At 48.7% G+C, this 16,615-nt stretch overlaps 1 protein-coding gene across 3 annotated transcripts in view; it reads right to left on the bottom strand.

Annotated features, from left to right (window-relative positions):
- Positions 1 to 2,413: 2,413 nt before the first annotated feature.
- The window catches only part of PAFAH2 (platelet activating factor acetylhydrolase 2), a 30,862-nt gene continuing 16,660 nt past the window's right edge, over positions 2,414 to 16,615 (bottom strand). For all 3 annotated transcript variants that reach the window (XM_080800412.1, XM_080800413.1, XM_080800414.1), the window contains exons 8-11: positions 14,738 to 14,829; positions 12,665 to 12,835; positions 10,514 to 10,668; positions 2,414 to 3,824 (exon numbers count right to left, since the gene is read on the bottom strand). In XM_080800412.1, the coding sequence (XP_080656538.1) occupies positions 3,730 to 3,824; positions 10,514 to 10,668; positions 12,665 to 12,835; positions 14,738 to 14,829 (513 nt within the window). In that variant the 3' untranslated portion in view covers positions 2,414 to 3,729. The remainder of the gene's footprint in view (positions 3,825 to 10,513; positions 10,669 to 12,664; positions 12,836 to 14,737; positions 14,830 to 16,615) is intronic.

The following is a 16,615-nucleotide window of genomic DNA, read 5'->3' as shown; positions in this document are numbered from 1 at the left end:
CTTCGGCTCAGGTCATGATCTCAGGGTCCTGGGATTGAGCCCCTCATCGGGCTTTCTGCTCAGCAGGGAGCCTGCTTCCCCCTCTCTCTCTGCCTACTTGTGATCTCTCTGTGTCAAATAAATAAATAAAATCTTTAAAAAATAAAAAAAAAAGAAACCTAAAACCTCGTCTTGGCTTTTGGAAAGGTAATTTACCAGGTTATTTACCAGCAAATGCCAAACAATATGCACGATTACCTTATTTATCTGAAGGCCCATTTAGCTGGTATCTTTCAATTCCCTGGAAGCAAACAGGAAACCAGGACAAAGGGGGGTGCCCGGGTGGTTCAGTGGGTTAAAGTCTCTGTCTTGGGCTCAGGTCATGATCTCAGGGTCCTGGGATGCAACCGCATCAGGCTCTCTGCTCAGCAGGGAGCCTGCTTCCCTCTCTCTCTCTGCCTACTTGTGATCTGTCAAATAAATAAATAAAAATCTTAAAAAAAAAAAAAACAACCAGGACAAAGGACCAAAGGCCTTGTGATATCCCTCCTGAGCAGTCAAAGGAAGGGTTACAAAGTCCAAGTGCTAAAGGCAGTGCATTTTAACTGCAGGAGAGTCTCTAATGCCTGCTCTGACTACCTGCTTTTACTTTAGACAATTGTAAATAAGGTGGCTGATCAGAGGTCACAGACTTGAAGGGATCAGGGAGGACTGCCGGGGCGGGCACATTTAAGGCAAAGAGGAGTGAGAGCTGGCAGCCTGACCACAAGGGAGAAAGCAGGACTCTGAAAAGCAATCAAGAGAGCTCCGAGGACAGCCACTGGGGCCGCAGAGGGTCGAAGCAAACAGCTCTCCGAGTCTTTGCAGACCAGAGAGTACCGCTGCTCAGATCTCAGATCTGCCCACAGATAGGTCAGCTCTCCTGGGGGTGGTGTGGGGTACTAGGTATGGCCAGATGACTTGCTCTGGCTAATGAAATGTGAATGGAAACAGTGAGTGGGTGGCCCTTCTGGGCAGAAGGTTCAAGAGCTAGCCGGTGCTCCATCATGACAACTGGCAGCAAATGCTTCCAGCCAGCCTGGGTCCCCAAGTGTGGATAAAGTTGCCGCCAGGCAGAGCTTCCCCAACCAACAGAGATCAAGGACATGGGCAAGAAATACATCTGTTACCTTTGGGGACTGCTTGTTAACGACTACATAATCTAGTTTATCTTAATAGAGACATCCTAAAAAGTCAGAGGTCAGCTCACATTAAGCAAATGTGTGCATTATCTTTTTGGTAGATTGCCACTCAAAATAGTACTATATTTTGTAGCTTAAAGGGTAATTTTCAATTATATAAAGATTCACCTACTCCAGTGCTGCCGGATAAATGAGTCATTACCAGATCATGAACGAATGGGGAGGTGGGTCCAGTTTCTGAGTACCTTCTTAACGATACCTACATAGACATTGGGATATATCTGCTGGGTCTCCTGGGCTAATGCTGCCAGCACTGGCCCCCAGCACCTCCAGGACCAGCCCCAGGCACAAGAAGTGGCATCTACTGGTTCTGTGAGTGCGGGCAGGCTCTGGTCCCTGTACGGGGGTTTGCAGGTTCTCTTAAATACTTGTATGCACTCTCCTAGAAGAAGTCCGTAATGTGTTGTTGGTAAAACAGCAAGTCCCAAACTTCAAAATATACAGTCTTTTAAATCATATATGGAATATTTCTAAAACTGACCTTACACTGGGCCAAAAAGCAAGTTTCAACAAGTGTTGAAGGATGAAGACCATAGGGTTATTTTCTTTGACCACAAAGCAATCAAGCCAGAAAACAGAAGCTGTAAGATAGTTAAAAAAAAAAAACTCACATATTTGGAAAGTAGGAAACATACTTTTAAATAACCCATGGGTCACACATCCTTACGCTTAATCCTCTGAACAATTCATGAGGCAGATCCCCATTTTAGAAAGTCAGGAACTGAGAATGGAAAGAGAACACAATTTGCTCGAATTTACACAGCGGTGGTAGAGCCGGGACTCAAAACCAGGATACAGAATTCTAGAGCCCAGTGCTTTAATAAAGAATATTCTCTTTATACTCCGTCTCGCCAGAATTCCTAAGATCCTCCCAAGGTCCACAGTCTCAGTGGACCCGGTATTTCGTGTCTTAGAAAGAACAGCTGTTGAGATGGGAGACATGGTCCCCGCTTGCTTTGGTGGCACTGACCTTGGGTCTACTGTGTAGATGCATTTCCCTTTTGCTCCTGCCTTGTCTGGGGTCCCCTACCTGGGCTGAGGTATGAAGTCTAGAGGAGTGGAGAGGAGAGTTTCAAGATGATGTTCCCGGACAGCTTTGAGTTAGATCTCCAGGAAGATTTCCTTTCCTTTTAAAGTTTTTTTTCCCACATGGGCATAAGTGGTAAGCGAACAAAGAAAGACAGAAGGAAAAGTTACTTCCAGATGGCTCGCCATCTTGCTCTAATGTAGATTAAATAAAGAAAATATTCCAATGTATCATTAGGCAAACATGAGTATTAATATCATTCATATTATAAATGGAACAGAATGGAAATTCAGTCTATATCTTGACATACATTTGAGGCTAGGGCCTCAGAGCCGGAAAACAGACAATTATAGCGCCCTGATTCTGGGCATGTTGGAGGCTCATGATACCTGAGGTAAGAGGAAAAACCAAAGTGTTCCTAGATATCTCTGGGGGTGGGGGGTGGGGGGCTGAATTATAACCAACCAAACCATCTCCCTCCTGTGGTGAGGGCCTGTTCAAACGGCCACTTAATGGTGTTAACCTACCTTCTCCATCTCCACCAACCTGTGTGGGTTCCTGTCAAGGTACATTTCTGGCAAACCTCCATGACACCCAGAGCTTCTGTGATACCACTCTGGACCTCAGCTTCTCTCCCTATGCTGTGAGGACACTACTCTCACCCTCCTCCGTGGGCTCACAAGTCTGAGTCCTGACCATGTTTCATGTAACAAGAAAATAAATGGAGAATCTTGATGGTGGTCCACGTCCTAGAAAGTTACCTAAAGTGCTCAGAACTTACCAAGTGGCCCTGGGAAGGGAAAGGCTGAGAGGTAGGAAGAGGTAGTGCTAAGCTGGGCTAGAGGTCCTGAAGGTTGGAATTTCACTCCATCCTTTGGCTTCATTTCTTCCACAACAGAAGACACAATGGCCCAAGGGGAGGGAGTAGGCCCCTGGGTTAATACTGTTCAGCTTAGGGGCGCCTGGGTGGCTCAGTGGGTTGAGCCTCTGCCTTCGGCTCGGGTCATGGTCTCAGGGTCCTGGGATCGAGCCCCGCATGGGGCTTTCTGCTCGGCGGGGAGCCTGCTTCCTCCCCCCTCTCTCTCTGTGCCTGCCTCTCTGCCTACTTGTGACCTCTGTCAGGTAAATGAATAGAATCTTTTATATATATATATATATATATATATATATATATAGTGTTCAGCTTAAAGCTTGAAGCAACCCCCTGCCCCCCAGCTCTACCCCATTGCTTGTTCCCCACACCATCAGGGTTCAGTTCCCAGAAAGTCAGTTTGCCAATCAGTAAGTGATCCAAGTCCCAGCGTGAATTTAAGATCAGCAAGTCCAAGATCAAAGTACTCAGTTATCCAATCAGCAGCGTAATTACATCCTCTCAATCTGTGAGGGTCACATTAGCCACTTCTTGATAGGAGGCTACAAGTCCCTGGGCAGGCCCCAAATGGGAACTCAGCTCAGTGACCTTTCACAAATGGCCGGTTGTGCCTACAGGCTGGACAGATGGTGTGGGGCCCCTGGGGTGAGCGATGGTCCAATGCCTTCGATGAGGCTGTTCCACTGGTCATAGTCCTCTTGTAGGTCTGTGTGGGAAAAAAAACAGGAAGGTTAGGGAAATCTTTGTAAGGTTAGTTCAAGGAGTAGCCTCCGAGGATTTCGGGGGTCATCCTGGAGAGGAGCACCAGGGATACGGAAAGGACTGGTTATGGTGGGTGTGATGGTGAGAGCAGCATGATAACTAGTATCCACTGAGTGCTTTCATCAGTGTGCTTCATAAATGACTTGCTTGACCCAGAACAACCCAGTAAGGGTAATAATAATACAGAAGGCAGCATTTACTGAAGGGTAATGCTTCCTAGAGACTGTGCCAGACATGCACCAATTCACATAATTTTCACAATCTCCCTACGCAGAAGGTCCTGTATTAGCTATTTTACAGCGGAGGAAACTGAGGCTCAGAGAAGCTACCCGATTCACCCAAGGTCACTCCAGCGGAGAAGTGGTAGAGACAGAATTCAAACCTGGGTCAAAGGCGTGAGAAAATGGAAAGCCCACGTCCAAGCTCAGGGAAGCCGTGGAGCAGGAAGGAAGGGACCTTTGCACGTCAGCCGGGGGACCTCCATGACAAGCCGGAGAGAACTAGACGGCAACATCATGAGGCAGCCCAACACCGGACAGGATTCTAGAGAGGGCCCTGGGACCGCAGGCAGATGGGTCTACCATAGCAGGAACAGTCAAAAAGGGACTAAGGCCGCAGGCGGAGGGAGCAGGGCACAGCTGAACAGGCAAATGGTGCTTTTGTTCCAAACAAACAAAAGCTGGGACAGAAGGCAGGGACCACTCTCCTTCATCTCTGGATCCCCAGTGCCCTGCCACAAACCTGGCAGGGAAGAGTTCCTCAACAAGTAAGTGTTACATATTCATCAATTCAGAAACTATCAAGCACGCCCATGACGGGCCAATCTGTTCTTGGTGCTAAAAATACATCCACACAAAAACAGAAACCCTTATCCTCATAGAGCTCATAATCTAATAGGCAGAGATAACAATAAACACAATAAATTACATTGCGTGGGAAAAGGTGGTAAGTACTATGGGGAAAAAAACAGAGCGGATAAGAGAAGCAGTGGTGGTGCCTGGGAGATGGGGATGAGGGGAGGAAGGGAAGGTACAGGGTCGTAACAAGGGGGATCTGGGGCACCTAGGTGGCTCAGTTAGAAGAATGTATGACTCTTGATCTCAGGGTCATGAGTTCTAGCCCCACGCTAGGTGCAGAGATTACTTAAATAAAATAATTTAAGGGGCGCCTGGGTGGCTCAGTGGGTTAAAGCCTCTGCCTTCGGCTCAGGTCATGGTCCCAGGGTTCTGGGATCGAGCCCTGCATCGGGCCCCCTGCTCAGCGGGGAGCCTGCTCCCCCTACCCTGCCTGCCTCTCTGTCCTCTTGTAATCTCTGTCTGTCAAACAAATAAATAAAATCTTTTAAAAAATAAATAAATAAAATAACTTTAAAATAAAAAATAAAAGGGTGGTCAGGGTGGGCCTCACTGGGGAGATCTGCACAAAGACCTAAAGGAAATGGGAAGAAGCTATGGGACCAAACGGAACAGTGTCCCAGACAGCGGGAACAGCAGTGCAAAGACCCCGAAGTGGGTGTGTACCTGGAGCGCCGGAGGCTTGCGCAGCAACACTGAAGGCGGCCTGGGGAGGAGTAACAGGGAGGGGGGTCAGGAGGGACCGAGGGCTACATCATACGGGGCCAGCAGGACACCGGACACTGGCTTTGACTCTCAGGGAAATGGGGAGCCACTGGAGGATTCGGAAGAGGCGTGTGAGAGATTGGACTTAGTTTCTTTCAGGTTCACTCTGGCCACGCGATTAAGAAAAGACCGTGTGGGGAGGCAAGGACAGGGAGAGACAACTTGGACAGGGTGGCAGGCACAGGGGTGAGAACATGTGACGTGGTTCCACATGTAGTCGAAAGGTAGAGCTAAGAGGATTTCTGAGGGATCGGAAAGGGGAGCAGAGACAAGAATGAAGACGTCAGCTTGAGTAACTCGGAATCGGGTTTTGTCAGGGATGTCTACTGGGTGGAGAAGCCCTCAGTGGTGGGTTATACAGATCTGATGCTCATGGGAGAGATCGAACTGGAGACATAAAGTGGGGCGTTGTCAACTGAGACTTCAGGCCACGAGAGTGGATAGATGATGTGAGGGGATACAGAGACGAGGTCCAAGCCCTGAGCCCCGGAAGCAGGAATGCAGACTGAGAAGGAGCAGACGTCCAGACAGGAGAACACCCACAGTGGGGTGTCCTGGAAGCAAACACGGGGTTTCACGGAGGAGGGCGTCCCCAGCTCTCTCAGAAGCTGCTGAGCATGCCAGCAGAGGAGGAAGGAGAACTCGCCATGGGGCCGAGGGCTGGGACGGTCACTGGCCATGTTGACAAAAGCAGTTCTCACAGGGAACTGGGATGCAAACGCCCAACTAGAGTGGGTTTAGGAGAGAATGTGGAGAGAAGAGCCAGAGAAAGTAAAGACGGACATTCTTTCGAGGAGTTTTGTTAGGAGGAACAGGGAAATGGGGTGCTAATTGGAGGGGAAAATGGGGTCAAGTAGGTATCTTTTAAGAGAAATTTCAGGGTGAGGGGCACCTGGGCGGCTCAGTTGGTTAAGCATCTGCCTTCGGCTCAGGTCATGAGCCCAGGGTCCTGGGATCAAGTCCTGCATTGGGCTCCCTGCTCAGCGGGGAGTCTGCTTCTCTCTCTCCTGTCTCTCCCCCTACTTGTGCTGCCTCTCTCTCTCTCACTCGCTCTCTCTCCCAAATAAATAAATAAGATATTTAAAAATAAGAGAGAGAAAGAGAGAAATCTCAGGGTGAAATGAACCAGGTCAAGAGAGGCAGACCGATGTCCAAAGATAAAAGGAAAAACCTGTTGTCACAATCACCTTGAGCCCAAGGGAGAGAAGGGAATGTGGTGTGCGGGTGGTGGGGCTGGCCTTAGAGAACGGACTGGGAGCTAGTAGCCAGGCACAGAGCAGAGCATCACACAAAGGTGGGTGGATGAGGTGCTGGGATTTCGAGGAAGTACCGGCTACTTCCATTCTCTCAGTGAGCTGGGAGGCCAAGTTCATCAGCTCAGAGACAGGGGAGGGGAGGGTGTCAGAGGTCTGCAGAGAAAGGAGAAGGGAGAGTGGAAGAGTGGAGACAGAAGCTGCCTACAGCTCATAGGACAGAAGCACCAATCTTCTTGATAGAAGAGAAAGAACATCCCTGGGTCAGTGGCAGATGCGCTCCCAGAGGCATTTTTAGGAGCGGGGAGAGGTACAGCTCGCATTTTGGTTTCCTGTGTGACATGCACCATGTGGCCACCAAAATGCTTTCCTCTCTTTGCAAAGCTAATTGCCCCAAGCGGAGAGGCGTTGCCTTTTCAGTCTCTGTCCCATCTCTTCTCTCCTGGTGACACCAGAGCCTCGAAGTGGGACCCTCAGCCTCTCAGACAGGCCCACCGCCCATCATCCATGACGCAGCCGGACGGCCCACACACGTCCACTCATGATATTCCCTTGCCAATGGACTAAAATCCACACTCATTTCAGCAAATACGTGGCTTTTACACCCGGCTTCTGCCCACTTCTCTGCCTTTAAGTTCTGCCAATTCACTCTCCCAGGTGCCAGACACGCTAAACCCAGTTTCTCCAAACCGACCACACAAGCCTCTGTGCCTTCTGTTTACAAGACCCTGGCCCCTTCCCTGGTGAACCAGACTCATCTGTTAAGGTTAAAGACACGCATCACTTTGTCTGGGGAGCCTCCTCTCCTGGCAGTCCTTTCCCTTCCGTCAACTTGGTGCCTGCTCTCTGTGTCTCCTCAAGACTGAGGCCACACCTTGGTCACTGGAGTCGCTGGTAGGGCAGGGCATCAGCTAAGTATGTGGGCTTTGGAATCAGACAGTTTTTGCCACTTCATAACCAGATAACCGTGGACAAATTATTTAAATTTCCTAGGCCTCATTTCTTCATCTATAAAATGGCGTTAAAAAAACGAGTACCTACCAGAAAGGGCCATCTTCAGGATTACATGTGATGGTGAATCTGAGTACTTAGTGAAGGCCTGGCATAAAGCAAGTTCTGGATAATCTCCCTGCGGTCTAAGACTCTCCTTCCCAGCTCTTCTGTTGGTCTCCAGTAATGAGCATCTTAGCTCAACGGATACCACTCCTAAAGGCAGCCAGATCATGCCACTGTGGCCCCCCCTGCCATCTTTCACTCTTTAGCTAATGACATAATGCTAACAGTGACCAGGGAGAGTGGGCCGAGGACCATGTAGTCAGTCCCCACTGCAGTCTAGGGTCACAGATCCATTCCCTCTCCTATGAGGTGATAGGGCGCTGCTTTAAAGTATTAACCCTAAGGTCTCTAAACCCAGGGGGGTGTCATGGCTCACAGGAGCAAGATGAAATGAACATGTACGTAGATATGTAAATTCCGGTTAAGAGAGTCAATACATTCATAACAGAACAAATATATTTTAAAAAAAAAAAATTTTTTTTTTTTATTTATTGGACAGACAGAGATCACAAGTAGGCAGAGAGACAGAGGAGGAAGCAGGCTCTCTGCTGAGCAGAGAGCCCCATGCGGGGCTCAATCCCAGGACCCTGGGACCATGACCCGAGCCGAAGGCAGAGGCTTTAACCCACTGAGCCACCCAGGTGCCCCCAGAACAAATATATTTTAAAAGCAAACTGAATCTGTGGGCACCTGGGTGGCTCAGTTGGTTAAGCATCTGCCTTCAGCTCAGGTCACGAATCCCAGGATCCTGGGATTAAGTCCCACACTGGACTCCCTGCTCAGCAGGGAGTCTGCTTCTCCCTCTGCCCTTCACCTTGCTTGTGCTCTCTCTCACTCACTCACTCACTCACTCTCTTTCAAATAAATAAATAAAATATTTTTTAAAAAAAGAAAGCAAAGTGAATTCACACCGAATTTGTGAGGCACTCAGGCCATGCAACTAGACGTCTAGTGTCCAGAGCACAGAGGTGACTGTCCTGCTCTATGCACCACATCCAGCATGTCAGGTTCAAGTCAGGGCACCACACATCAAAAGGCACCCTGACAAACAGTGCATCCAAAGGGGATAATAAATGGTGATATGGGGAACCGCATGGGGAACAGGTGAAGGTACCATGGACATCAAGCTTACCGAACAGAAAACGCAGAGAAGATACCACTGGGGACTTTGAGTACCTAAACAGCTGCCATGTGCAAAGGGTCTGCAGCTTCGCTGGGTGGCCCTCGAGGGGATGACCAGGCCAAGTAGAGAGGGGTCAGAAAGGATCAGATCTCGGTCTTAGGCTAGAGTGAGGTGACCTGGACACTCGGGCTGGCCTGGCTCCCTTCTGAAGGAAACTGCACTGTGCACAACACTGCTGAGGGATCAGTCTGAGGCACACAGTAGTGGTAGCCGCCTCCATTCTTTCTTTCTTTTTTTTTTTTTTTTAAATTTTATTTATTTGAGAGAGTGTGAAAGCAAGAGAGATCAGAGGGAGAGGGAGAAGCAGACTCACCGCTAAGCAGACAGCCCAATGCAGGGCTCCATCCCAAGAAGCTGAGATCATGACCTCAGCCAAAGGCAGATACTTAACCGACTGAGCCACCCAGCCCCTCGCCTCCTCTAAGCTGGCTGGATTAGAAAGGGACATCAGTCAAGAGAGCTCCAGGCCTCAGTGGGGCATTGGCCCACATCGTGCTGCTAAGTAAAGGTGAGCTAGGAGAATCAAGCTGTCTCTCTTGGGAATCTGGTCGAAGAAACCCAAGAAAATATGGCAGTGAGGACTGAGAGCCACAGAGGAAAGGATGCCATGAAGTTGGGAGACCAAGCTGTGAGTGGTTTGAGCCAACTGAAGCTATGAGGAACATAGTTACCTATGAATAAGGAGATGCTATCAGCAAGAGAAAAACCAGAGTAGAAAAGAAGAAAATAGACCAGAGGTAAGAGAAACAGATGTCACGAGAGGAAGAGACGGAGAGACTGAGCCCACGAGAGAGACCAGAGAGAGAGTGGTCAGTCCTGCTAAGCTACCTCGGTTCCCCTAACTCTTCACTTCCCACGTGGCCAGGTGTACTTTCATAAACAAACTCCTTTTTTTCTCAAGGTAAATGATGGAATCTCCAGTCCTCGTAACCAAAAGGAGCCTAACTAGAATAACGGTCTGAAAATGGAGAGGCAGAGGGGGCTGACCCTCATAGTGGCGCACTCTCCATGCTACCTGCCTCTGTGGTGGGACAAAGGGAGAGGAGACGTCCCCTGGGTGGAAGGCTGCACCAAAGACCTCTAGAGGCCTTGCCACTTAGCTGGTCAGTGATGGATGACACTGGTCATAAGCCTTCCATGCTTTGTTTTGTTTGAAGTATGTCTACAAACTTAGCCCATGTAGCATAACCTCTTCTGCGGTACAGATGAGGGGAGTGAGAATGAGTTAGGACACAGGTAATGGAAAAGAGAGAGAGAGAGAGAGAGAGGTGAAAGTGCCATTTACAGTGAGGAAACTGAGGCTCAGAAGTAAAATGACTAGGCCAAGTTCATTCAGGGAGTAAGAGACGGAGTCAGGGTCTGCAAACTTCAGCTAAGCATTCCGTCTGCAACTCTATGCAACTCTCTCCTTCACTCAGATTTTTCCTTTTGCCATACATCTGCCTGACCTGGGACACGGCCACTGGGTAAGGAAATCTAAGGGACCCCCAGGGCTGCCCACAAACCCCAGTTCTCTACTTACCTAGGTGCTTCTGCAGGAAGGCCAACATGGCCCTCACCATAACCTCCTGACCTTCATACGGGTCCAAGCTCCCACGAGTTTGCGTGGAGAAGAATTTACCGATCCAGTTACCAGTCACAAAAGCAAAGTCGGTTTGACTCCGATGAACAGAACCACTAGAGGCAAAGAGAAATGAGTAACTGGTACAGGTCTGGAGGTGAGAGCACACGAATATTTGCTAAGCACCTACCACAGGCAAGGGGCTTTATGTGCACCACCTCTGAGTTTTCACCGCAGTATCAGAAGGGAAGCATTTTCCTTTGGACAGCATCAGAAGAAATGATCTGCCCAAGGTCACACAGCCAGGAAGGAAGAGTTAGGACTTGAATGCAGGTGTGTCTGGCTTCAAAGCTGCCTCAACCCCCAGACCACGTCTGACAGTGCCGGGAAAGGCTGAGTTAAGTGGAGTAGGGCAGGTGCAGGGCGAGGCGGCGAGGCGGCAAGGCCTGCCGTACCTGCCACTCCGCTGTCATTATAAACCACTGTGGCTTTTCCCTGGTGATGTCTGAATAGTCACAAAACATATCGGCTCCTTCTTCATCAGAACAGTGCCACAAAGTAAACAGGAGAAGGAATCACCTGCCTTTTTTGAAGTAATCAGAAAAGTAAGGGCAAACACCTATAAAAGAGGGCTTTTGGATTAGAATTTAAGTTCCTAGCTATCAAATACATTTAATTCAAAAGTGAAATTCCCACTAGGTTCACTTTGGGCTGTGACTCACAGCTAAGTATTTACCAGTCAATTCAATGAGGGTAGAAAATCTAAACGCTAAATTTTAGTTGGTATCATGCAGAAAACCTGACTTGTTTTTAAAAATGTGTTGTTGGGCGCCTGGGTGGCTCAGTGGGTTGGGCCTCTGCCTTCGGCTCAGGTCATGATCTCAGGGTCCTGAGATCGAGCCCCACATGGGGCTCTCTGCTCCGCAGGGAGCCTGCTTCCTCCTCTCTCTCTCTCTCTCTGCCTGCCTCTCTGCCTACTTGTGATCTCTCTCTGTCAAAGAAATAAATAAAAATCTTTAAATTAAAAAAAAATTTTTTTAATGTGTTGTTTAAGGCAGATGAAAAAGTGGAAAGAATAATATAATGGACACTTGGGTACCCAACACTCGGTTTAAGAATACAGTGCCGATAGTTTGATAGCCCTTGGGTTCCCCTTCCCAACTGCTCTTGCCTCCTTTCCCTCCAGAGGTCACTATTATCCTCCATCTGACTGGCGGGGGAAACTGTCAAGCAGTCCCCTGCAGCCATGAGATCCGAAGGACAGGGGAGGGCTGGCCCTAAGGAAGACAGCCTAGCCAAGAGAAGCATGGGAAGAAGTACTGACTACGGGACTGCCAGCATTCCAGGGCTTTGGATTTAGGATCTCAACTACCGGAGTGATTCCAGAAGCTGGTAACATGTAGTTCGTTGCCGTTTTGCTGAACTAGGACCTGGGACCCTTGAGGCATATGTGGTCAGGCTCTGCTGGGCTCGAGTGCAGGGCAGAAGCAAGTTGGGAGACTTGTCCGTGGGCCCTCAGACCTGCACCTGAACTCTGTGCCACTTATGATCTACCGTATGGATCTGAAGGTCACTCAAAATTTTCTTTCTGTGATAAGTGGCTCCCGAGAGAAAACCACCTGCCGGTGCTAGCAATGGAAGTGAGTATGGTTTCTCTTGGGGAGAATATAGATGGTTTACAGACGATATCTGAATTGAGGTATGCAAGGTCTCCAAAAGTCTATCTAGTGAATGTCAAGGGTCTGTTGTATTTACACTCTTCAAAAGACCTGATAAAATTCCCAAATGAGGTTAGAGATCTCTGAAGTCCATCCACCCATACTTTCCCTCTCCAACTCACAATCCCACAATACTCTTCTTACAGAAAGCAACAGGTAAATCCCATCATCGGATCATACAAAGTAGTAAAGGAATTGCTGTAGGTAGAGCTAGATGAAGGAGGACAGACAGGAAATCCTATAGGAATTAATACTTCGCACTTCAGGAAGTATTTAAGTATTGTATTAATGGGCAGAACTTACAGATAATTTAGAAGAAATTAAAAGAGCCATCACCAAGTAGCAAACAGAGAGGACACTGGGGATCCTGATCAAGACCCTGGGGCTTACTCACAGGACGGTTATGATCCTGGACTGTTCATGCTGGGCACATATCTTCTTCATCAAGTTGACACTCTCCACTGTCTGGAATTTCTCAGCATTGATAAAGAACACAGGGCCTCGGGCTTTGGGGTAAAAGTCATGTTCCAGAGGAAACATCCAAGCGTCCAGAGCCACAGCACACCTGCGACAGGACCAGACATTTGGAACTGCTGTGCAGAAACCCAGGCAAGAATAGTCAGGCCAGTGGGGGAGGGACAGGGTTCTTCCTTTCAGTGGGACGAAGGCTCAGAAAGCCAGGAAGGGGGCACCAGGACTTGAGGTGCCCTGAGGTCAAGAGTTGGATGCTCTACTCAATAAGCCAGCTAGACACCCCAGATCCTTCTAGGATCTCTAGATCCTTCTAGATCCTCTGACAGCAAGGATCAGACCTTTTCCCGGGTCTACTCTCAGGCAGCTGACCTGGGTTACTCAGAAGGCCATTCATTCAACATTGAGTACCTACTATGTGCTTAGCCCCACGCTGTGGATACAAAGACACATAACACAGTTCTTGCTCTTAAGGAGCAAGGGAAGACTGAACAGGCAGGGGAACAAAATAGAGCTTACTGCCCTGACTGCATGTGGAGCTATGTGAGCCCGCAGTGTGCACGGCACAGGAGGTCAGGAAACGCCTCTGTGGTGTCACAGCTTAAAGACATTGCCAGTGTGTCGAGCAGTCTGTCCCCTGGGGCAAAACTAAGGCCCTAAGATTAGCTCCTCTCCCCCACCCAGAGTTCCTCCAGTCTTCTCCATCTCAATAAAGGACAATCATCTCCCCCACTCAAATTCTAAAACAAATCCTGACTCAATTCGCACCTCTCCATCCCGCCTCCTCCATTGGAATGCCAATCCATCACCTCTGACCTTGACTCTGAAACAGCCTTCCTCTAACTGGCCTCTCGGTTTTTGGTCTTGTCCTGCAACAATCCACTCTTCTTACAGTAGAGTAGCCATACAGTAGCCAGAGGGCTCTTTTATTTTTTTTATTTTTAATTCTTTTTTTTTTTTTAAGTAGGCTCCATGCCTAGTGTGGAACCCAACACAGGGTGTGAACTCAGGACCCTGAGATCAAGACTTGGGCTGAGATCAAGTTGGACACTTAATCCACTGATTTTTCCTTGAACTATCGGCACTGTATTCTTAATACTTTAACATGTAAATAAGATTTTTGTCAGGGCGCCTGGCTGGCTCAGTTAGAAGAATTTGCAACTCTTGGGGCGCCTGCGTGGCTCAGTGGGTTAAGCCTCTGCCTTCGGCTCAGGTCATAATCTCAGGATCCTGGGATCAAGCCTCGCATCGGGTTCTCTGCTCGGCAGGGAGCCTGCTTCCTCCTCTCTCTCTCTGCCTGCCTCTCTGCCTACTTGTGATCTCTGTCAAATAAATAAATAAAATCTTTAAAAAAAAAAAAAGAATATGCAACTCTTGATCTCGGGGTTGTGAGTTTGAGCCCCATGCTGGGTGTAGTGATTAGTTAAATGAATAAATAAAAACTTAAAATATTTTTCTCTGCTTAAAACCCTTAATGGTTTCCCATCGTACTTGGAATAAAACTGAACTCTCTTCACTCTGGCCAAAAGGCCGTGTGATCTAGCCTGTTTATCTCTCTGATCGTATCTTGAACCACTTCCCCCTCACTCACTGTGCTGTTCCCACACTGACACGGCAGGCTTCCTTCTACCTCAGGGCCTTTGCATTACCTGTTCCCTCTGCCTAGAATGATCCTTCCCTAGACCTTCACACGGTTGGCTTCTGAAGTCTTGGCTTACGTCACTTTCTGAAAGAAGCTTCCAATTACTCTGGCGTATCAGCCTCGTTTATTTTCTTCACTGCACCTGAGTGCTGGGGATTTGGCTGTCAGCTTGTTTACTCAACCGTCTCCTCCCACAATAACATAATTCCATGAAATCAGAGACCTTATTTTCTTGTTCACCACTGAATCCCCAGCTCCCAAACCAGTGCCTAGCACATAACGCTCGTGTGACAAATACTTGCTGAATGACAGAACAGTGCGCAGAGCTCACAGCAGCGTCTCTAGGACACTCACCGAAACTGGGTCTCCTTGGCCAAAGCCAAGACAGCTGTGGCCCCGCCAAATGAATGTCCCATCACAGCCACGCGGCTCATGTTGATGCTGCCCTGAGGAAAGCAGAGAACTGAACCAAATCAGAAATGTGGGGCTGCTTTTCCAGGAATTCTTCAGAGACAGGAGGCAGAGAGTGAGACAATGAGGCAGAAGCACTGTACAGAGGGTGAGGTCCCGCCTGTAGGGCAGGAACCTCTTGCTCATTGGAGAGCGGCTAGTGAGCCAATCCCCAGACCAGACAACTTCCTGCAGTCAGGAATTCTGAAAACTATGCTCTTCATCTTCGTGTTTGTTTCTTTGTTTGTTTTTAAGATCTTATTTATTTGACAGACAGAGATCACAAGTAGGCAGAGAGGGAGGCAGAGAGAGAGGTGGGGGGGGGGCGGGAAGCAGGCTCCCTGCTGAGCAGAGAGCCTGATGTGGGGCTTGATCCCAGGACCCTGGCAGAGGTTTTAACCCACTGAGCAACCCAGGTGCCCCTCATCTTCGTTTCTGTAAGCGTACCACCTGTGATGCCTGGACCAGGGGAGACAGCCAAATATACGTGAAGAAATGACTGCGCCTAAATGATGGATTCCACACACGTCCCATCCACGTGAGCACGTTAGGAACGAGAACCGTCTCCAACCCCTAGATCCCTGCCTTACAGCCAGTCCAAAGGGTGACACAGGAGCCAAGTCGGGGACAGAACGGAAAGCTCCTGCTTCCTCCATGTCCCTCTGAAGGCAAGGGCTGCTTGTGCAGAAACAAAGCCAGCTTCTACTTCCTCTGGGTATCTGTCCTGACTTTGATTGGGCAGAGTGAGTCGGCTTGCTCTTCCTGCTCTGCAAATATCTATTTCAAGTTGTCCCCAGAAGCCTCTAGGGCACGGTTATGTAAGAAGCCACTGCAGCTGCCTGCCGAGGGGTTCGGGAAATCTCTCTAGCCTTTGTGGCCGAGGCTCTGCCCTGAACCCGTGCCCTCCTCTGCTCTCCCCAGTTTCCACCCTGAGGCTCTGTGCCTAAATTCTCTCCCTTTGCTTAGTACCTTCAGACCAACAACTTGGTTGATGGCCGCTTCTGCTTTTTTTCATAGGTTAGTATATTTATATATGCGGAAAATCAGGAACATATAAAGAAGTCACCCACGTACCACATTCCCTTTCCACATAGTGGCCTAACACGTACCCCCAAACGGGTCAGTTTCTTCAGTGTCTCTGGAAAGCTTACTTATGCACACACAGGTAAATGCGAATCTCTACGTCCCCGCTTTTTACACAAAACTTACCTTTGTGCATAATAATGTTAGTTACATAAAGACCTTCCTTATCTTTTTTATAGCTACATCTGGTTTTCCCATGGTGAAGACGGCTGGCTGATCACCAAATCTGTCTCTCTTCTTCCCAAACATACATCTAGACTCTGTTTCCCAGCAGCAGGACGTGGCCTTGGGACTGAGTTCCAGCCAAGAGGAGGAGCGTGAAAGCGGTATCTCCACTTCCAGGCCTGGCCCATAGAAAATGTTTTGTACAAACCTCCTTGCCCTTCCCGGCTCCTGGCTTAATGCACACAGTGGCCTTGGGTTTCACAAGTGGAAGAGGGTAGAGCTGTAAGCTGAAACGAGCCTGGATCCCTGAGTCACCCCTTGCAAGAGGAGCACCCATTTGCAACTTTGCATGGGAGAGAAGTAAATTTGTATTGCATTAAGCTACTGAGATCTGGGACTTAGGAGTTATAGCAATTAGCATTACCAAAACTAATATCCATTGTCCCATAATCTATTCAACCACTTCCCTTACTGGAGAACACTTAGGATATGACCAGTCTTTTGCTGTTACCAACAGCAGTGGAACAAACAACC

Source organism: Martes martes, assembly GCF_963455335.1.
Source record: "Martes martes genome assembly, chromosome: 4".
Classification (NCBI taxonomy): Eukaryota; Metazoa; Chordata; class Mammalia; order Carnivora; family Mustelidae; genus Martes; species Martes martes.
This window is presented reverse-complemented; position numbering and strand designations above follow the sequence as displayed.